At 43.5% G+C, this 22,191-nt stretch overlaps 1 protein-coding gene and 2 long non-coding RNA genes across 5 annotated transcripts in view; all 3 read left to right on the plus strand.

Moving 5' to 3' along the window:
* LOC106608443 (uncharacterized) overlaps window positions 1-22,191 on the plus strand; it is a 62,148-nt gene that overhangs the window by 15,713 nt on the left and 24,244 nt on the right. For all 3 annotated transcript variants that reach the window (XM_082977326.1, XM_045721444.2, XM_082977327.1), the window contains exons 6-10: window positions 1,429-1,694; window positions 4,181-4,324; window positions 4,908-5,065; window positions 21,006-21,174; window positions 21,868-22,011. In XM_082977326.1, the coding sequence (XP_082833452.1) occupies window positions 1,429-1,694; window positions 4,181-4,324; window positions 4,908-5,065; window positions 21,006-21,174; window positions 21,868-22,011 (881 nt within the window). The remainder of the gene's footprint in view (window positions 1-1,428; window positions 1,695-4,180; window positions 4,325-4,907; window positions 5,066-21,005; window positions 21,175-21,867; window positions 22,012-22,191) is intronic.
* Window positions 5,072-9,842, plus strand: LOC123743728 (uncharacterized). The gene is made up of 2 exons (XR_006770556.2): window positions 5,072-6,709; window positions 7,670-9,842. It is a non-coding gene; the product is annotated as an uncharacterized LOC123743728 (long non-coding RNA).
* On the plus strand, window positions 11,034-14,412 carry LOC106608444 (uncharacterized). Its single transcript, XR_001329512.3, has 2 exons — window positions 11,034-13,062; window positions 14,009-14,412. It is a non-coding gene; the product is annotated as an uncharacterized LOC106608444 (long non-coding RNA).

A 22,191-nucleotide genomic window follows, 5' to 3' on the forward strand; every position in this document is an offset into this window, starting at 1 on the left:
TAGCCCAGGGCCAGTCTTAGCCTGAAGGTTAGCCCAGGGCCAGTCTTAGCCTGAAGGTTAGCCCAGGGCCAGTCTTAGCCTGAAGGTTAGCCCAGGGCCAGTCTTAGCCTGAAGGTTAGCCCAGGGCCAGTCTTAGCCTGAAGGTTAGCCCAGGGCCAGTCTTAGCCTGAAGGTTAGCCCAGGGCCAGTCTTAGCCTGAAGGTTAGCCCAGGGCCAGTCTTAGCCTGAAGGTTAGCCCAGGGCCAGTCTTAGCCTGAAGGTTAGCCCGGGCCAGTCTTAGCCTGAAGGTTAGCCCGGGGCCAGTCTTAGCCTGACGGTTAGCCCGGGGCCAGTCTTAGCCTGACGGTTAGCCCGGGGCCAGTCTTAGCCTGACGGTTAGCCCGGGGCCAGTCTTAGCCTGACGGTTAGCCCGGGGCCAGTCTTAGCCTGACGGTTAGCCCGGGGCCAGTCTTAGCCTGACGGTTAGCCCGGGGCCAGTCTTAGCCTGACGGTTAGCCCAGGGCCAGTCTTAGCCTGACGGTTAGCCCAGGGCCAGTCTTAGCCTGACGGTTAGCCCAGGGCCAGTCTTAGCCTGACGGTTAGCCCAGGGCCAGTCTTAGCCTGACGGTTAGCCCAGGGCCAGTCTTAGCCTGACGGTTAGCCCAGGGCCAGTCTTAGCCTGACGGTTAGCCCAGGGCCAGTCTTAGCCTGACGGTTAGCCCAGGGCCAGTCTTAGATGCAGTGGGAAGAGGTGCAATGGATCTCAATGGTCTTTCCTTGATTCCTCTCGCCTTCAAAAGCGCATTGGAGGAGAAGGTCTGAGGGGAGGAACTTCAGCTTTTCTCCTCCAATGAGCTTTGAGAAGGAAGGTAAGTCGAGAGGATGTGAAGAACCAAGGAAATCACATTGATTCATTCTTCTACACTCTGGTCAAGAGAACCAGTGCATTATTTATCTCTCACACCCTGACCCAATGCCCGTGTCTCCCCCTCTCCGTCCAGCTGGCCTCTCTCCCATGCCCGTGTCTCCCCCTCTCCTTCCAGCTGGCCTCTCTCCCATGCCCGTGTCTCCCCCTCTCCGTCCAGCTGGCCTCTCTCCCATGCCCGTGTCTCCCCCTCTCCGTCCAGCTGGCCTCTCTCCCATGCCCGTGTCTCCCCCTCTCCTTCCAGCTGGCCTCTCTCCCATGCCCGTGTCTCCCCCTCTCCTTCCAGCTGGCCTCTCTCCCATGCCCGTGTCTCCCCCTCTCCTTCCAGCTGGCCTCTCTCCCATGCCCGTGTCTCCCCCTCTCCTTCCAGCTGGCCTCTCTTTGATTCATCCCTCTGTATTCCAGCTGGCCTCTCTCCCATGCCCGTGTCTCCCCCTCTCCTTCCAGCTGGCCTCTCTCCCATGCCCGTGTCTCCCCCTCTCCTTCCAGCTGGTCTCTCTTTGATTCATCCCTCTGTATTCCAGCTGGCCTCTCCCTGACTAAGAACACCAGTCTAGAAGTTATGATGCAGTCCCTCGCCCCCGCTCTCCTGGCAGAGCTCGCCAAAAAGAAAGGCGCCACGTCCGCCAAGGGAGGTGCCAGCAGGAGAGGCCGCTCCCCCCCTCGAAAGACTGAAACGGGAACGTCCAAGGGTGGCAAGGCAGGCACAGGATCTGGAAGGGCATCAACCAAGAAATCCTCCTCACCCTCCAAATCATCCTTCAAATCATCCAGCTCTGCTTCTTCCAAGGTATGCCTTTGTTTTTTGTTTAATAACACTGATAAGATGGGATGGGAAGACCATCAGAGAGCTGATTGTGACGTCATTGTGAAGGATGTTGTGAATGGTCAACATTAGCACCCGCTCAGTGCCTAAAAAAATGGCGGTCTCCTAACAACTTTAACCCAATTTAACTGCCGTCGTAATAAAGGTCTGACTATGGTACGGAGTACTTTTGGTACAGATGTGCTTTGCGGCACAGCTGCGGTCCTTCGACGTAGCGTTTTCACCCCCTGAATCTATCGCTAGTTTCCCCCCGTTTGTTAAAAGTCACTGGAGAGGTCTGACGACTCCAGACGACAGTTGGCAACGCTGGATGGTGTTTGACTTTGGCTGAGTTGGAGCAAATTCACATTAGATCAGAACCGGGCCGGACCATCTTGGTTGGGGGGGTGCGGCGTCTGTTGCCCACTGGTCAGCCAAATGCTCATATTGATGATTATGACAACAGGCAACTAGTGAAAGTCATTAGGCCCATGGACCCTTGGCAGAGTTCGTTTAAAAAAATATATATATATATAATTTGTATACAATTACACCCTTGAGTTTTCTTGGGTATGAACGCTACAAGTTTGGCACACCTGTATTTGGAGAGTTTCTCCCATTCTTCTCTGCAGATCCTCTCAAGCTCTGTCAGGTTGGATGGGGAGCGTTGCTGCACTGCTATTTTCAGGTCTCTCCAGAGATGTTCGATCGGGTTCAAGTCCGGGCTCTGGCTGGGCCTCTCATGGACATTCAGAGACTTGTCCCGAAGCCACTCCTGCATTGTCTTGGCTGGGTGCTTCAGGGTCGTTGTCCTGTTGGAAGGGGAACCTTCGCCCCAGTCTGAGGTCCTGAGCGCTCTGGAGCAGGTTTTCATCAAGGATCTCTCTGTACTTTGCTCTGTTCATCTTTCCCTCGATCCTGTCTAGTCTCCCAGTCCCTGCCGCTGAAAAACATCCCCACAGCATGATGCTGCCTCCACCATGCTTCACCGTAGGGATGGTGCCAGGTTTCCTCCAGGTGCGACGCTTGACATTCAGGCCAAAGAGTTCAATCTTGGTTTCGTCAGACCAGAGAATCTTGTTTCTGACGGTCTGAGAGTCTTTAGGTGTCTTTTGACAAACTCCAAGCGGGCTGTCATGTGCCTTACTGAGGAGTGGCTTCCGTCTGGCCACTCTACCATAACGGCCTGATTGGTGGAGTGCTGCAGAGATGGTTGTCCTTCTGGAAGGTTCTCCCATCCTCCACAGAGGAACTCTGGAGCTCTGTCAGAGTAACCATCGGGTTCTTGGTCACCTCCCTGACCAAGGCCCTTCTCTCCAGATTGCTCAGTTTGCCGGGTGACCAGCTCTAGGAAGATTCTTGGTGGTTCCAAACTTCTTTCATTTAAGAATGATGGTACCACTGTGTTCTTGGAGAACTTCAATGCTGCAGAAATGTTTTGGTACCCTTCCAGAGATCTGTGCCTCGACACAATCCTCTCGGAGCTCTACGGACAATTCCTTCCACCTCATGGGTTGTGTATATAGACAGGTGTGTGCCTTTCCAAATCATGTCCAATCAATTGAATTGACCCCAGGTGGACTCCAATCAAGTTGTAGAAACATCTCAAGGATGATCAATGGAAACAGGATGCAACTGAACTCAATTTAGAGTCTCATAGCAAAAGGTCTGAATACTTATGTAAATAAGGTATAGCAAGTTTCTAATGAGTTTTTGCTTTGTCATTATGGGGTATTGTGATGTCATTATGGGGTATTGTGATGTCATTATGGGGTATTGTGATGTCATTATGGGGTATTGTGATGTCATTATGGGGTATTGTGATGTCATTATGGGGTATTGTGATGTCATTATGGGGTATTGTGATGTCATTATGGGGTATTGTGATGTCATTATGGGGTATTGTGATGTCATTATGGGGTATTGTGATGTCATTATGGGGTATTGTGTGTAGATTGTTCTCGTCGTCGTCCCCCAATTGAATCCATTTCAGAATAACGCTGTAACGTAACAATGTGGAAAAAGGGAAGTGGTCTGAATACTTTCCCGACTACACCGTATCAGACCGTGAATGTAGCCTATAGATGGTCCACATCATCAGCTATGCTATTAGCAATAAGCATTTTCACCTGTAGCCCAACTGGAGCAGCAAAGTGGCTATAGGCAACCTATTTATTTATCTGCATGTACCCTGTTGGGCTAATCATTAGTACAGTCCTGCATCGGTCGGACACACACGGTTTCCAACTGGTGAGCCGCAAAAAAAAATCCGCAATCTCTAACAGGTCAAAAAGTCTATTTTTTTTTTTCCCAGACGAAGAAGGGAGCACCAGGGATCTCCGCTCTGTTAAGACTGAAGAATATCCCCCAACACACAGCTCACAAACAATAACAGTCTGGTCTCGCTCTCTTTCTCTCTCGCTCTCTTTCTCTCTCGCTCTCTTTCTCTCTCGCTCTCTTTCTCTCTCTAGACTAAGAAGAAGGGAGCACCAGGAACCTCCGCTCTGTTGAGACTGAAGAATATCCCCCAGCACACAGCTCGTGATGAGGTGATGAAGGCCGTGGAACCCTTCGGGAAGATCAACAACGTCATCCAACTCAAGCCCATACAGCAGGTACTGTATCTCACCAGATATTATGTTCTGAGTACCCTGAACTCCCATCTTTCCTGTAGTTCAATGTCAAGGCCATACAGCAGGTATTTACAAACACCTGTCTTTCCCCTTGTTGATGACCACCAGTCGCTGTGACCCGTCGTGTCGATAGACACAACTAATCAACCACAAATGCTCTTTCTTCCTCCTCCGCTTCTTCTCTTCATATTGGTTTCAGTGTATTTAATATAAAAAAAAAATTCTGATAAACTAAACTCTCTTTCCTCCCTCCCTCCATCCATCCACCTCTCTCGTTGTTTCTCCTCCCTACATCCCCCTCCCTCTCTCTCCTCCCTCCATCCACCTCTCTCGCTCTCCTCCCTCCTCTCTCTCTCTGCGCTCTCTCTCTCTCTGCGCTCTCTCTCTCTCTGCGCTCTCTCTCTCTCTGCGCTCTCTCTCTCTCTGCGCTCTCTCTCTCTCTGCGCTCTCTCTCTCTCTCGCGCTCTCTCTCTCTCTCGCGCTCTCTCTCTCGCGCTCTCTCTCTCGCGCTCTCTCTCTCGCGCTCTCTCTCTCTCCTCTCCTCTCTCTCCTCTCCTCTCTCTAGGCGTCCGTGTTGTTTGAGAGGGAGGAGGACGCTAAGAAGCTAGCTAGCTTGAAGAACCTGATCATCAAAGGCCAGACCGTCACCGTACTAACGGAGAAAGATGCTCTGCTGGACGACTCAAAGGAACTGAACCAAACCAACAAGTCTACTGATGAAAAGTAAGAAAAATCAGCATCTTGTTTCTTTTATTTAATTAGTTAACTCTATATACATTATGATATTAGTTAGTTACACTAGGCAGAAATCCAACCACCATTTCCTGGTTGTTAAAACTCGTAATAGTTTGCCTAATTTGAGTTTGTGACGATATAAGCTAGTATAGTGTAGCGAGTCATTGTACTAAATTTACATTTGTGTGAAATATATTTTCCATAAATAGAAATACTGTATTTTCGGCATTTTTTTTTTTTTTAAGCTGGTGTACAAAACCGAAAGTAAAAGATGCAAAAACAAAATTAAGGAACGGGAAGCATAGAAATAGATCACACGGAACAGATCTACCTTTTCTTAGACTTTGAAATGACATTGCCACTTTAACTATCTACCGTATGCTATAATTAGTTAACTATAGTGTATATACAGTAGGATATAGTTAGCTGTAGAATATACAGTGATTACAATTAGTTAACTATAGTGTATATACAGTAGGATATAGTTAGCTGTAGAATATACAGTGATTATAATTAGTTAACTATAGTGTATATACAGTAGGATATAGTTAGCTGTAGAATATACAGTGATTACAATTAGTTAACTATAGTGTATATACAGTAGGATATAGTTAGCTGTAGAATATACAGTGATTACAATTAGTTAACTATAGTGTATATACAGTAGGATATAGTTAGCTGTAGAATATACAGTGATTATAATTAGGTAACTAGTATATTTTATGTGTCAAGAACAGCAACGATGCTGGGTTTTTCCACGTGTGCTATCCAAGAATGTTTCACCCATCCAAAGGACATCCAATCAACTTGACACAACTATGGGAAGCATTGGAATCAACATGTGCTGGCATCCCTGTGGAACGCTTTGGGGACAGGGGGAGTTGCAAATTAATTAGGAAGGTGTTCCTAATGTTTTGTAAACTCAGTGTATATACAGTAGGATATAATTAGTTAAAGGGGAATTTCAACCTGGGGGAATCTGGGCTTGTTTTCATCACGTCTGAGGCATTTCTAAGGACAGTGAGGTGCGTTTCATACATAATTTCCTAGGAGAAAGGCAGGTCTGGGCTTCGGACGCTGAATAATACACCCGATGACGGCTTCCGGTGTATTGATGAGGGGGGGGGGGTGAGACACAAAATAAATGTAGTCTTGCTTTTGTGGCATTTTGCGAAAGCTGTATGTGATACGGATCATACCATCCGTTTTTTGTGTTTGTCCTTGTTCGATAGTAACATCGCTGAAAGACGTCCAATGGCTCTATCAGCGGATTCATTGCTAAATAATACAAAACATTTTCCAGTCTCTGAAAGACTTTGTGCTCTGGCCCCTTGCTTTTTAAAAAAAAAAATTTTATTAAAGGAGGTGAACACTTAACAATATAATCCTTTGGATAAAACTGAAAGAATTGACCAGTCATATCTTCAAGTGATTCTCTCAACAACACGAATTCGACCATGGAGTATTTTGTTATGTTATGTTCTGCTAATAACTACACGGTGACTTTTCAACCGGAATATAGCGAAGAGGAAGGAATTGGAAACAAAGAGTTGGATTTAGTTAACGTTAGAAGCTCAGCTACAACCGATGCCAGCACCAAGAAGGCAGATGACAAATACGGTGCCTAGATAAGTAAGTTATTTTTCCTGCGAGCCACCTAGCTAGCTATTTTTTTTTTAAAGTTTATCTACTGAAATCCATATTGTGTATTGCTGACTAACATGCTACTGTGTTACAGTGGGGTGGGGGGGGAAATGTAATTTATGTTTCTGTTTGCTAATTTAGCTAGGTAGGTTAGCTAGCTGGCTAGGTAGCAAAGTTAGCTGAACATCTGCCGGTAGCCATATCTATGACTTAAAAAGAGAAAAGGTTTTAAAATCAGAGCTATTTTTGTATCTCGATTGTAAAACCTCTTCTCTTTTTAGTCGTAGATATATCTATCTACAACATTATAACCAGCCAACTAAAAGCGATATTTACCAGCAAACATAAGCACATGACTGGAGTTGGGTAGCTAGTTAGCATGGCGCCTGCTAACATGTTATGCGCTAACTCGCGTTTTTTGTAACTTGTTAGCTAATGTGTAACATAGTCAATTTAACAATTTTATTAGCTTGCTAAGTAACACAATTGTTTATGATTATGACCAGGGATGCATTTCAATCGCACAAAATGATAGGATTCAAAACAGATGTAATTAATAGTATTGTATATCAAGCTAGCTAGCTAAGTTTACTAGCAAACAGTGAGGAGAAACAATAATACTATTTATTGTTGTAAATATCTTAAACTAAAGCTGTTTTTTACTATATTAAACAAATATTTGCTTAACTATGCCTGACAGCATCTACCTACAGCCATGTCTGCCTGCCTACCTACCTAGGTACATTTTTGTATGGTCTGGTCACTATGCAAAAGATAAGGGTTATGCCTTATATTTTTATTAGGCTTAGATACTGTAAATGTAATCTGTGCCTGGGCAAGCATGTTCAAAGTAGTCAACCCTAATATTGATGTCATGCCGGCACAGTTAAACTGTCTTTCAAACTACAATAGTGTGTATATTTTTGATTATTTTCTTTTGTCTTACAGACAATATCGTGGTGCCTGGGCTTCCTCCTGGAGTGGATTCTAGATACAAAATTCCTGACCTGTCATTGTAGCAGAACTGTATTCCGTGAACTGTATTCCTCTAGCGGGATTAAAACGTTATGCCGGATTTCGAGCAGATTACTCTCGAGGAGCTGAATGGCAGTTTGATCCACAGTTTACACTGATCATACTGTGTTGTCTTCCTGTATGTTTCTTTGGGAATGGACATTTCATCGTGACCACCGGTTTTCTTAATTACAGATTGTGACAGTAAAATAATGTGATTTTTAACCAAAGATTGGTGTAGCACAGATAATTTATTTCACCAGCCTCAGTGATGCCGTCTTCGTCCTCGACTCAAGGAAACAGGAGTCTCAAGTGTCCCGGTGCAAAGTGTTCAGTTTGAATTTAGAAAATGCTCCTCCATTATTAAAATGTTTTAAAAAATATATATATTTATGCAGCGTGAAATAATCCAACAGTGTGGGTGCGCGCTGTCATCTTGTCTAATTTTAAGTCTTCTCTCACCGATGAAGACCTACCTCTGGCATCATGACACACAGCACTTTGAGGTGGACACACACCTGTCTCCATCAATGAGATATAAGACTTAAAATAGACGAGATGTCTGTGAAATATCTTTTGGGTAAATCACATTGTTACAGGAGATAATCTGTAGCTGTAGTTTTCTGCGCTTGTCTCTCTACACCTGAGATGCACCTCGGACACACTGAACTGTACTACACTGGTCATAAATGTTTTTTTGTTTTGTTTTACCGTATAACATTCTTGTTGAATTTCCCAGTTCTCTTGAGTTAGCATTTAAATAGTGTACAATCCCCTTGTATTTTAGATTTGGACAAATAAACCTTTTGAATATCTGAATGTCTAGCATCTGTTTGATGCTACAGAGCCCTGTAACAGTTAATGAAAATATATTCTGTGAGTCCAAGCCGGACACATGTTGGAAGATTTGATAGAAAATATTAATTTTTATGGTGGTTCTACATCGGGGCTCTCCAACCCTGTTCTTCAGGAAGCCCTAGTCTACATGAAGGACGGGGTTGGACAGCCCTAGTCTACATGAAGGACGGGGTTGGACAGCCCTAGTCTACATGAAGGACGGGGTTGGACAGTCCTAGTCTACATGAAGGACGGGATTGGACAGTCCTAGTCTACATGAAGGACGGGATTGGACAGCCCTAGTCTACATGAAGAACGGGGTTGGACAGCCCTAGTCTACATGAAGAACGGGGTTGGACAGCCCTAGTCTACATGAAGGACGGGATTGGACAGCCCTAGTCTACATGAAGGACGGGGTTGGACAGCCCTAGTCTACATGAAGGACTGGGTTGGAGGGTTTCCAGACAGTACTACAGGCTGGGGGGGGGGGGGGCAATGCAAGTAGTCTGGGTAGCCATTTGATTAGATGTTCAGTAGTCTTGGACCTAGACTTCGTGCTCTGGTACCACTTGCTGTGCGGTAGCAGAGAGAACAGTCTATGACTTGGGTGGCTGGAGTCTTTGACAACTTTTAAGGCCTTCCTCTGACACCGCCTGGTATAGAGGTCCTGGATAGCAGGAAGCTTGGCCCCAGTGATGTACTGGGCCGTTCGCACTACCCTCTGTAGTGCCTTGCGGTCGGAGGCCGAGCAGTTGCCATACCAGGCAGTGATGCAACCAGTCAGGATGCTCTCGATGGTGCAGCGTAGAACCTTTTGAGGATCTGAGGGCCAATGCCAGTCATTTAGGCAGGTTACCTTCGCTTCCTTGAGCACAGGGACTATGGTGTTCTGCATGAAACATGTTGGTATTACAGACTCAGTCAGGGAGAGGTTGAAAATGTCAGTGAAGACACTTGCCACTTGGTCAGCGCATGCTTGGAGTACACGTCCTGGTAATCCGTCTGGCCCTGCGGCCTTGTGAATGTTGACCTGTTTAAAGGTCTTACTCACATCAGTATGAATGCCGGACTTTTGTCATTTACTATGAGCAGAGGAATACAAGGCAAAGGGTGACTACTTTAAAGAATCTCAAATATAAAATATATTTAGATTTAACACTTTTTTTTTTGGTTACTACATGATTCAATGTGTTATTTCATAGTTGTGATGTCTTCACTATTATTTTACAATGTAGAAAATAGTAAAAATAAAGAAAAACCCTTGAATGAGTAGGTGTGTCCAAACTTTTGACTGGTACTGTATACTGAACAAAAATATAAGCCCAACATGTGAAGTGTTGGCCCCATTATTTTCATTGGCTGAAAGAAAAGATCCCAGAAATGTTCCTTACGCACAAAAATATTTGTTCTCACAAATTTGAAGAATTTAGTTTACATCCCTATTAGAGCATTGCTCCTTTGCCAAGATAATCCATCCACCTGACAGGTGTGGCATATCAACAAGCTGATTAAACAGCATGATCATTTACACAGGTGACCCTTGTGCTGGGGACAATAAAAGTCCACTCTAAAATGTGGAGTTTTGTCACACAACACAACGCCACAGATGTCTCGAGCTTTGAGGGAGCATGCAATTGGCTGGCTGGCTGCAGGAATGTCCACCAGAGCTGTAGCCTGGAGAATGAAATGAAGTCTGCTACATCCAATCTGATCACAAGTAACCGGGCCAGGACCTCCAAATCTGACTGCTTCATCTGCGGTAGCCACCCAGACAGCTGATAGAAACTGGGTTTTGCACAAGCGAAGAATTTCTGCACAAACCGTCTCGGGGAAGCTTATCTGCTTGCTCGTCGTCCTCACCCAAGGACTTGACCTTACTGCAGTTCGACGTCGTAACCGACTTCAGTGGGCAAATGCTCACCTCACGATGGCCACTGGTACGCTGGAGAAGTGTGGTCTTCACAGATGAATCCTGGTTTCGACTGTACCGGGCAGATGGCTAACAGCGTGTTTATGGCGTCGTGTGGGCGAGTGGTTTGCTGACGTCAACATTGAAACAGAGTTTCAAAGTGTCCCGTGGTGCCGGGGGGGGGTTATGGTATGGGGCAGGCATAAGCTGCGGACGATGAACACAATTGCATTTTATCGATGGAAATTTCAATGCACAAAGACGATCCTGAGGCCCATTGTCGTACCATTCATCTGCCGCCGTCGCCTCATATTTCAGCTGTTCCCGCTAATATCCAGCAACTTTGCATAGTCATTGAGTAGGAGTGGGACAACAGCCTGATCAACTCTATGTGAAGATGTTGTGCTGCATTAGGCTAATGGTGGTCACACCAGATACTGACTGGTTTTCTGATCCACGCCCCTACTTTTTTTTTTTTTTAAAGGTATCTAATGAATTTATTTCAGTTGACTGACTTTTCGTCTCGTACTTGAAGGCGGGGGTGTAGACATTTTATTTTTATTTTACTAGGCAAGTCAGTTAAGAACAAATTCTTATTTACAATGACGGCCTACACCGGCCAAACCCGGACGGCGCTGGGCCAATTGTGCACCGCCCTATGGGACTCCCAATCACGGCCGGTTGTGATACAGCCTGGATTCGAACCAGGGTGTCTGTAGTGATGACCTCAAGCAATGAGATGCAGTGCCTTAGACCGCTGCGCCACTCAGGAGCCCAAAATCTGCCATGGCAGAACCAGGGTGAAATTCCCCTTTAACTCTATATATAGTATGATATAATTAGAATTTTAATTGTATACTTTTTTTATGTCTCCAATAAGTCGCTAGTGGTCATCCAATGGAATGTGACAGTAACAACAGTGAGCCTGCCTGAGAACTGCTGTATTAATCTTCGGGTCGGATTATCCCGCCAGATTTTGTGGAGCGCGCACAATGAGTGACTTGTTTTCCATCATTGAGGAGGCGGTGTGCTAGCTAGCTGAGCCCATGGCGAAACTTGACCAAGGGCTAGCGGAAATAGCTAGCTTGCAGCCGCAAAAGGCAAACGACCAGCAACTCAGGTACTAGGATTTTTTTACATTTTATTTCGCCTTTATTTAACCTGGTAGGCTAGTTGAGAACAAGTTCTCATTTAAAACTGCGACCTGGCCAAGATAAAGCAAAGCAGTTCGACACATACAACAACACAGAGTTACAAATGGAATAAGCAAACACAGAATCAATAATACAGTAGATAAATCTATATACTGCATGGTAAGGCAATAAATAGGCCATGGTGGCGAAGTAATTACAATATAGCAATTAAACACTGGAATGGTAGGGTGTGCAGAAGATGAATGTGCAAGTAGAGATACTGGGGTGCAAAGGAGCAAGATAAATAAATACAGCATGGAGATGAGGTAGATTGGATGGGCTGTTTACAGATGAGCTATGTACAGGTGCAGTGATCTGTGAGCTGCTCTGACAGCTGGTGCTTAAAGCTAGTGAGGGAGATAAGCGTCTCCAGCTTCAGAGATTTTTGCAGTTCGTTCCAGTCATTGGCAGCAGAGAACTGGAAGGAAAGGCGGCCAAACGAGGAATTGGCTTTTGGGGGTGACCAGTGAGATATACCTGCTGGAGCGCGTGCTACGAGTGGGTGCTGCTATGGTGACCAGTGAGCTGAGATAAGGCGGGGCTTTACCTAGCAGAGACTTGTAGATGACCTGGAGCCAGTGGGTTTGGCGACGAGCATGAAGCGAGGGCCAGCCAACGAGCGGGTACAGGTCGCAGTGGTGGGTAGTATATGGGGCATTGGTGACAAAACGGATGGCAATGTGATAGACTGCATCCAATTTGTTGAGTAGAGTGTTGGAGGCTATTTTGTAAATGACATCGCCGAAGTCGAGGATCGGTAGGATGGTCAGTTTTACGAGGGTATGTTTGGCACCATGAGTGAAGGATGCTTTGTTGCGAAATAGGAAGCCGATTCTAGATTTAATTTTGGATTGGAGATGTTTGATGTGAGTCTGGAAGCTGAGTTTACAGTCTAACCAGGTACCTAGGTATTTGTAGTTGTCCACATATTCTAAGTCAGAACCGTCCAGAGTAGTGATGCTGGACGGGCGGGCAGCGATCGGTTGAAGAGCATGCATTTATTTTACTTGCATTTAAGATCAGTTGGAGGCCACGGAAGGAGAGTTGTATGGCATTGACGCTCATCTGGAGGTTAGTTAACACAGTGTCCAAAGAAGGGCCAGAAGTATACAGAATGGTGTCGTCTGCGTAGAGGTGGATCAGAGACTCACCAGCAGCGAGAGCGACATCGTTGACGTACACAGAGAAGAGAGTCGGCCCGAGAGTTTGACACGTGATCTAATCCAAAGGAACGGATACGTTTGGAGAGTAGACGGGCAAAAAAGGGAAAGCGAAAGAGCGCAAGATGAGAGAACCTCGGACACACAGTGGAGAGAACTAAGGGAGTTGAAGGGATTCAAAACCGACCCACAATTTGATTTTTTTTTTTTGGTTTTTCGACTGAAAAGGTAAGACATGGTTAGCTAGATAATAAGTGAAATGTTGCTTTTTAGTTGTAAATATGTATGGAAATATTTTGGATTTCTTGTTTTTGAATTATTTCGAGCCAGCTGTCCAATAGTTTTATATTAGCTATCTAACATTAGCTTGTTAGCAGACTGCGACATTGGTTTGTTTCATTTTGAATATAAAATGTGGCTTCACTAGTTAGTTGTTGTAATTTAAGTGTATAACGTTACTTTAACTTTGTTACGTGTCTGTGGTCTGAAACCATGCTGATATTGGTTAGCTAGCTAGCTTCAGTTCACACAGGCGTACTGGCACAGAATAGCCGCAAAGCCCAGTTCAGAGACATAAGATGAGACATTTAAGCGACAGTTTGTTTGTTTGATCTGAACAGTCTAGTTTTATAACGTTTGTTGTTGACAGGAATATTACATGGCAACTTTTTAGTCAAGTCTTGCGACGAGACTGATCCATTTAACCGTTCAAAGAACAGTGGGCTAACATTGTGTTCAGCTAAGCAGCTAGCTAGCTATTATGCTATACATAGCTAGCCTGGCTTGCTGACATTCCTGACAAGTTAAAAACTGTACTCTGTTTCTGGTATTTCATGACACGTGTTTTCTACAAGTGGCAACTTTTTTTTTTGTTTCAAATGTTCATCTCGTAATTGTAAAGCGGCACTGTGGAAACGATCTCAACTGCACAACTTGTGTTTTTTTTTTAACTGAATGCCTCATCTTTTAGTCAGTTTTTGTACAACACTTTCTAAAACTAGTTTAGAATGTATCTCTGATCAGAGATACTTTCTAAAACTAGTCATCGGGGGTTTCGTTGGTGACACTTGACCCCAGTTGTCATGACTCCAATTATCATGGTCTTATGTTTTAGAATGGGAATTGGTTTGATCAGTTAATTCTATAGACTCACCAAATTATTGTTCTATTTCAGCTAAAAGGAGACTCTACAATAACCAAGTCTCGAAGGTGAAGTGTCTACGCTTTCGAAAACGTCAAAAGGACTATACCAACATCCCAGAACTTCAGAGAGAGAGCAGTGTTGTGAAGATTGGGATCTCAATTGGGGTCTACTAAGGAGAAGGGTCATGTGATCAGATTACTTCCTGAAATGCCACCACTAACAACGGCTGAGACGTTAACACAGGGTGCAGTAAACAAAACCTTTTTTTTTTAGCTGGGAAGGTCCGGAGCTTGTCCTGTTGTCAGATTTGGTCATTCCCAGGAAGTGTGTGAACCTACACAGTAGTCTGAAATGTTGTTGAAAGAGATGGGCCTACAATCAATCATATATAAGGGATGTTTGTGTGGGCAACAATAAACTTGTGTGAGAAACAATACTTGTGCATTTTTTTTAATTTTTTTTTTTTTTATGTAGGATATAGTCATCATTATTGTACTTTTGAAATGGTTTTAGAATGATTTACTAAACTGTTCTCTTTTCCTGGATGTCTATGGTCTTGTAAGGTTTACACGTTAAATGAGCAGACCTACAGGTGTGTACATATCCAGAAAGATGTATGGACTAATAAATACTATAAATACAGTACAAAAACAAGTCCCTCCGATTTTACACAGAGCAGGTCAGAGTTTTTTAGTAGGGAGATGAATAAGAATACAAGGTGGTCTCTGTAAACTTCCTCAAAATAACAAAAGCACCGTGTAAAGGAAAATTCTGAAGTGATGTCACCCAGACCAAGGAAAACTGTACACACACACACACAACAAAAATAAACTTTCAAAGATGTCACCAAACTGAGTATTTTTCCTAATTGGGATCCAAATGAAGAATTTAATATACAGTGAAGTCGTAGAAAGTGTTTAGCCTGTTATGTAAACATCCTTGGTAATAAATAAATAAATGAAATATTGCAGTGGTGAAATGGAGCAGTTATGTTATGTTAGGTGCAGGAGTCTCCCTGCAATTCATGCAGGTGCACCAGCGAGGTTGTCCGGAGACCCCGGGATAGCTCTCTGATACTCCATGATGTCAAACAACACTCCAGATAGACAGGAAGTGGTCAGTTCCAATATCTCTCTCTCGCTCTCCTTTCTTCAAAGGACAGCGCTTGCAATTTAGCCTGTAATGATGATAAGAAAAACAACATGAAATTACAGAATGCATCTAAATGTTATGTGATATGACTATACTGTTGTTAAATGAGTAAACAGTACCACAGGTGAAATATCTTTTTACTAAACTTCTCAGCCAGCCTCTCTTCTTGCAGTCGGGCTGCCCTTTCAAGTTCTGTCTAATGCTTTCTGTAGCCCTGCCTGTCCCCCCTGGACAGTCTGCAGCTCTTCCAAACTGGAATCCTACAGAAAAACATGTACACAACACTTATTAGGATTGTATTGCTCACTACATGGTCTTTCATGTATAACCAATAAGGATTTTCATGCAGGGAAATTCACTAGCTACTATCATCTTTGCCATTCTGTCTGACAACGTGAATATTGTAACATGTACAGTTCAAGTCGGAAGTTTACATACACCTTAGCCAAATACATTTAAACTCAGTTTTTCACAATTCCTGACATTTAATCCTAGTAAAAATTCCCTGTTTTAGGTCTGTTAGGATCATCACCATATTTTAAGAATGTGAAATGTCAGAATAATAGTAGAGAGAATGATTTATTTCAACTTTTATTTCTTTCATCACATTCCCAGTGGGTCAGAAGTTTATATACACTCAATTAGTATTTAGTAGCATTGCCTTTAAATTGGGTCAAACGTTTCAGGTAGCCTTCCACAAGCTTCCCACAATAAGTTGGGTGAATTTTGTCCCATTCCTCCTGACAGAGCTGGTGTAACTGAGTCAGATTTGTAGGCCTCCTTGCTCGCACACGCTTTTTCAGTTCTGCCCACAAATTTTCTATGGGATTGAGGTCAGGGCTTTGTGATGGCCACTCCAATACCTTGACTTTGTTGTCCTTAAGCCATTTTGCCACAACCTTGGAAGTATGCTTGGGGTCATTGTCCATTTGGAAGACCCATTTGCGACCAAGCTTTAACTTCCTGACTGATGTCTTGAGATGTTGCTTCAATATATCCACATCATTTTCCTACCTCATGATGCCATCTATTTTGTGAAGTGCACCAGTCCCTCCTGCAGCAAAGCACCCCCACAACATGATGCTGCCACCCCCGTGCTTCACGATTGGGATGCTGTTCTTCGGCTTGCAAGCCTCCCCCATTTTCCTCCAAACATAACGATGGTCATAATGGCCAAACAGTTATATTTTTGTTTCATCAGACCAGAGGACATTTCTAGAAAAAGTACAGTCTTTGTCCCCATGTGCAGTTGCAAACTGTAGTCTGGGTTTTTTATGGCGGTTTTGGAGCAGTGGCTTCTTCCTTGCTGAGCGGCCTTTCAGGTTATGTCGATATAGGACTCGTTTTACTGTGGATATAGATACTTTTATACCTGTTTCCTCCAGCTTCTTGACAAGGTTCTTTGCTGTTGTTCTGGGATTGATTTGCACTTTTCACACCGAAGTACGTTCATCTCTAGGAGACAGAACGCGTCTCCTTCCTGAGTGGTATGATGGCTACGTGGTCCCATGGTGTTTATACTTGCGTACTATTTGTACAGAAGAACGTGCTACCTTCAGGCGTTTGGAAATTTCTCCCAAGTATGAAGCAGGCTTTTTTTCTGAGGTCTTGGCTGATTTTCTTTTAATTTTCCCATGATGTCAAGCAAAGAGGCACTAAGTTTGAAGGTAAGCCTTGAAATGCATCCACAGGTACACCTCCAATTGAATCAAATGATGTCAATTAGCCTATCAGAAGCTTCTAAAGCCATGACATCATTTTCTGGAATTTTCCAAGCTGTTTAAAGGCATAGTCAACTTAGTGTATGTAAACTTCTGACCCACTGGAATTGTGATACAGTGAAATAATGTCTGTAAACAATTGTTGGAAAAATGATGTCATGCACAAAGTAGATGTCCTAACCGACTTGCCAAAACTATAGTTTGTTAACAAGAAATTTGTGGAGTGATTGAAAAACAAGTTTTATTGATGACTCCAACCGAAGTGTATGTAAACTTCCGACTTCAACTGTATTATGGAGCTGCTTTACTCAAGAAGACAACAAAGAGACCATGTTTGTATGCGGCTTTATTAAATCAATATATTTATATACATTTGATTTTTTCTTTTTCTTTACATTGTTTGCAAACTGATATGTGACACGTATTAATGCCAAAATTCAAAACAGGCAAATGACGGTCCCCACTGCATGCATAACATTTTTAGTACCTGTTCTGAAGACCTTGTTACTCAAATGGAATCTTCAATCTTGTCTAAATTTAACTTACATGCTAAAACCCCATCTGGCATCCAGTCTGAAATGTCCCCAGCTCTATTGTGTTGTCACTAGTTACCAAAATTGGCTACACTTGGTTTCCACTAGACAACACAGCGACTGGTTTCCTGGGTGGAATGTTGATGCTACGTCATCCCAGCGGTGACAACCAATTTTTTATTTATTTATTTCACCTTTATTTAACCAGGTAGGCAAGTTGAGAACAAGTTCTCATTTACAATTGCGACCTGGCCAAGATAAAGCAAAGCAGTTTGACACATACAACAACACAGAGTTATACATGGAGTTAAACAAACATACAGTTAATAATACAGTAGAAAAATAAGTCTATATACAATGTGAGCAAATGAGGTGAGATAAGGGAGGTAAAGGCAAAAAAGGCCAGGGTGGCAAAGTAAATACAATATAGCAATTAAAACAATGGAAAGGTAGATTTGACAGATGAGTGTGCAAAGTAGAAATACTGGGGTGCAAAGGAGCAAAATAAATAAACACAGTAGGGGAAGAGGTAGTTGTTTGGGCTACATTATAGATGGGCTATGTACAGGTGCAGTAATCTGTGAGCTGCTCTGACAGATGGTGCTTAAAGCTAGTGAGGGAGGTAAGTAAGTGTTTCCAGTTTCAGAGATTTTTGTAGTTCGTTCCAGTCATTGGCAACAGAGAACTGGAAGGAGAGGCGGCCAAAGGAGGAATTGGCTTTGTGGGTTACCAGTGAGATATACTTGCTGGAACGCGTGAACAATGTGAGCTGGGGTTTCTGGGATATCGTGTTCGAATCTATAAGAAATATTGCGTTCTTGCCAGAGGGGTCTCCAAAAACAGCTGTATACTCATAGTTACGTAGTGCTTTTTTATAGCTTTATAGAATAATATAATTAGTTATATCACAGCGTTGTTGAATACTAGAAGGGCATTCTTAAATGGACATTAAACCAGATAACAGGACAGTTGGAAATGATATCGGAACACCTTGCAATTATGCACCTGTACTTGCAGACTGTACAGAAAGATAAACCAACAACCACACAAACTGAAAATTGGATACATTGTAAACGCAGGTCCAACGAGGAACAAACGTAGCTAGCTATCTTTTTTTTTTTTAAATTACTTTTTGGAGCCTCTGATGAGATCGTGGTGAGTGATGAACAGGAATTCCTCCGGCGCTATGCTGTCAAATCCTCCCTCGTGTTTCTAGTTTAGTGTTGCTATGCTATCAAATCCTCCCTCATGTTTCTAGTTTAGTGGTGCTATGCTGTCAAATCCTCCCTTGTGTTCTAGTTTAGTGGTGCTATGCTGTCAAATCCTCCCTCATGTTTCTAGTTTAGTGTTGCTATGCTGTCAATTCCTCCCTCGTGTTTCTAGTTTAGTGGCGCTATGCTGTCAAATCCTCCCTCATGTTTCTAGTTTAGTGGTGCTATGCTGTCAAATCCTCCCTCATGTTTCTAGTTTAGTGGTGCTATGCTGTCAAATCCTCCCTCATGTTTCTAGTTTAGTGTTGCTATGCTGTCAAATCCTCCCTCATGTTTCTAGTTTAGTGGTGCTATGCTGTCAAATCCTCCCTCATGTTTCTAGTTTAGTGGTGCTATGCTGTCCTCCTCCCTCATGTTTCTAGTTTAGTGGTGCTATGCTGTCAAATCCTCCCTCATGTTTCTAGTTTAGTGGCGCTATGCTGTCAAATCCTCCCTTGTGTTCTAGTTTAGTGGCGCTATGCTGTCAAATCCTCCCTCGTGTTTCTAGTTTAGTGGTGCTATGCTGTCAAATCCTCCCTCATGTTTCTAGTTTAGTGGTGCTATGCTGTCAAATCCTCCCTCATGTTTCTACTTTAGTGGTGCTATGCTGTCAAATCCTCCCTCATGTTTCTAGTTTAGTGGTGCTATGCTGTCAAATCCTCCCTCATGTTTCTAGTTTAGTGGCGCTATGCTGTCAAATCCTCCCTCATGTTTCTAGTTTCACCAGCTGTTTTCAGTAACTGATATGTCAATTAAGTTGTCATATTTGGGCTCCCGAGTGGCGCAGCAGTCTAAGGCACTGCATCTCGGTGCTAGAGGTGTCACTACAGACCCTGGTTCGATTCCAAGCTGTACCACAACCGGCCGTGATTGAGAGTCCCATTGGCCCAGCGTCGTTAGGGTTTCGCCTGGGTAAGCCGTCATTGTAAATAAGAATTTGTTCTTAACTGACTTGCCTAGTTAAGTAAAGGTTAAATAAAAATCCCCAAAATGTTTTTGCAGGTTTGCTAGCAACAAACTATTTAGCTAGCTTCTAGCCTAGTTTCTGATTTGCAATGTGATCTCTTTGAAGTGTCGTGTGTCCTGACGAGAAGACAAACATTCCTAGCTGTGCCAGCCAGGCAAAATCAAGCATCAGCTAATTGTTATGGATGTACCCAAATTAATGCCACAAGAAAACTACCTAAACAACTGCAAATACAGCTACCTCGCTGCAGAGGTCATAGCTGTGTGTTAGCCGTAGCTAGTTAGCTAGCTGTGTGTTAGCCGTAGCTAGTTAGCTAGCTGTGTGTTAGCCGTAGCTAGTTAGCTAGCTGTGTGTTAGCCGTAGCTAGCTAGCTGTGTGTTAGCCGTAGCTAGCTAGTTGTGTGTTAGCCGTAGCTAGCTAGTTAACTAGCTGTGTGTTAGCCGTAGCTATCTAGTTAGCTAGCTGTGTGTTAGCCGTAGCTAGCTAGTTAGCTAGCTGTGTGTTAGCCGTGGCTAGCTAGTTAGCTAGCTGTGTGTTAGCCGTGGCTAGCTAGTTAGCTAGCTGTGTGTTAGCCGTGGCTAGCTAGTTAGCTAGCTGTGTGTTAGCCGTGGTTAGCTAGTTAGCTAGCAAGCAAGGGATAAGAACGTTGTCAGTCGAGCATGACAACGGAACATAAAGACGGACGACTGTTACGTCCATAAATATTGAACTAATCTAACTAACGACTGGGTATGATTTTATAATTAGTTAACTAATATACATCCTACTGTATATACTAGACTTAACTCTATATACAATATTTATCTAATTAATTAGCGCCCCAAATTGATTATCCCTTTTATACCATGGGTATAATTGAACACATTTTGCCGGTAGAAATGTTTTTCAACGTCCAGTGAAGTAGCTAGCAAGTTTCCTTAGATAGCTACAGCAGTTGCCTTGGTAACCAGACAGACTTGCTAGTTTAGCTAAACCAAAACCATCACGCTTACCTTGCTCTTATGAAAATCAAATTCAACAATGCAATAAAGGTTCATGTTTTCAATTCTGCTTTTGCTTTCAAAAGCAATTATTTAGCCATTGAACTATACCGTGCTTGTATATACCGTGTGTTACAGGGAAATAATTCACGCTATAGAATTCCCTTCAAGCCGATCAGAGTATTTATTCAATAATGCCATGCTATAAGACACTACCAATTTTCTTCTAATAGGTTTACAATTACGTTAGTTACTGTAAGATTTTGGGTGTTGATCAATGCATGCTTTTTTTTTTACGTTTAGTTACCATGCCTCCCTCTCTCTCTCTACTCCTCATCTTCCTCTCCCTCTCTCTACTCCTCATCTTCCTCTCCCTCTCTCTACTCCTCATCTTCCTCCCCCTCTCTCTCTCTCCCTCAATCAGAAAAGCTTCAGCTGCCAAGTCCCACACCAGCACCACCAAGTCAACCACAACCAAAATGTTTTCTACATCCGCAACTAAACCGCAAAGTGACGGTCCCAAGGCTCAGCAAACCACGGCTAAAGGGTCTGTCCCCCTCCTTCCACTGAAAAGTACCCTCATTCCTAAACTGGTACGTTTTGGACTTTTTACGCGAAAGGTACTAGTCACGCCAGTGGTTGTTAATGTCATCTCTAGTGTTATTTTTTGGGGGGGAATTGTGTTTCTATCACCCGTGGTGGCACTAAGGACATGGAGCGTGCAGGTCAGAGTAAACTATGAAAAGTCCCAGAGCATGTCCACCTAAGCCGTGGCCCAGTGAGTCACTGTAGCTGGGCCGTGGCGGTGGCAACACAGCGCCCTGAGGCTTTTAGGTCAAACACTGGGGTCAACCCCCCCCCCAGTGAAAATGCACCATCTTGTTTTTGTCTTGTAAAGTTGTATTTTATTTGTCTATGTAATTTGAATTTGAAGAAGTTTATTGTGTACGCAATGTGGAAAATTTGTCTTTGGCCTCACCACATTATTAAAAACAGCTATTTTAAACAATGCATGAATCATATTAAAGGTGAAGCTCAGTAATTTAAAACTATGTTGGATGGTTCCTCACGCTGAAAGTAGTCAATGGGTCAGTTCTTTAAACAAACGCTATCAATATCATCTATACCCGACTTCCCCTTTAACTGTTAACGTAACATCTCTCTCCCCCTCTCTCATTCTCTTTGTGTGTGTGTGTGTGTGTGTGTGTGTGTGTGTGTGTGTGTGTGTGTGTGTGTGTGTGTGTGTGTGTGTGTGTGTGTGTGTGTGTGTGTGTGTGTGTGTGTAGCCTGATTGTGGAAATAATACATTTGTGAAGATCGAAGGTTTACCAGTGACTGGCTATACAGAGGAAGATGTTCTGGCCCTGGTGAAGCCTTATGGATATAGACCTGGACTCTACAACTGTTTCATTCTGCCCCACCAGAGATGGGTAGGTTGACTGTGTGTCTGTAGGTTTGTTTGCAGGGTTTTATCTAAATCAAAAAGGGGCTTAGGTGGTGGGCGCGGTCGTGTTGCTGTTTAAAAGGTAATTTCATGCTGTGTTCTTTTGCTCAAACAATATTGCTTTCACATAGGATTTTTGCTAAAAAAATATATAAAAAATTGCCAA

Source organism: Salmo salar, chromosome 07, assembly GCF_965601325.2.
Source record: "Salmo salar chromosome 07, fSalSal1, whole genome shotgun sequence".
Lineage (NCBI taxonomy): Eukaryota > Metazoa > Chordata > Actinopteri > Salmoniformes > Salmonidae > Salmo > Salmo salar.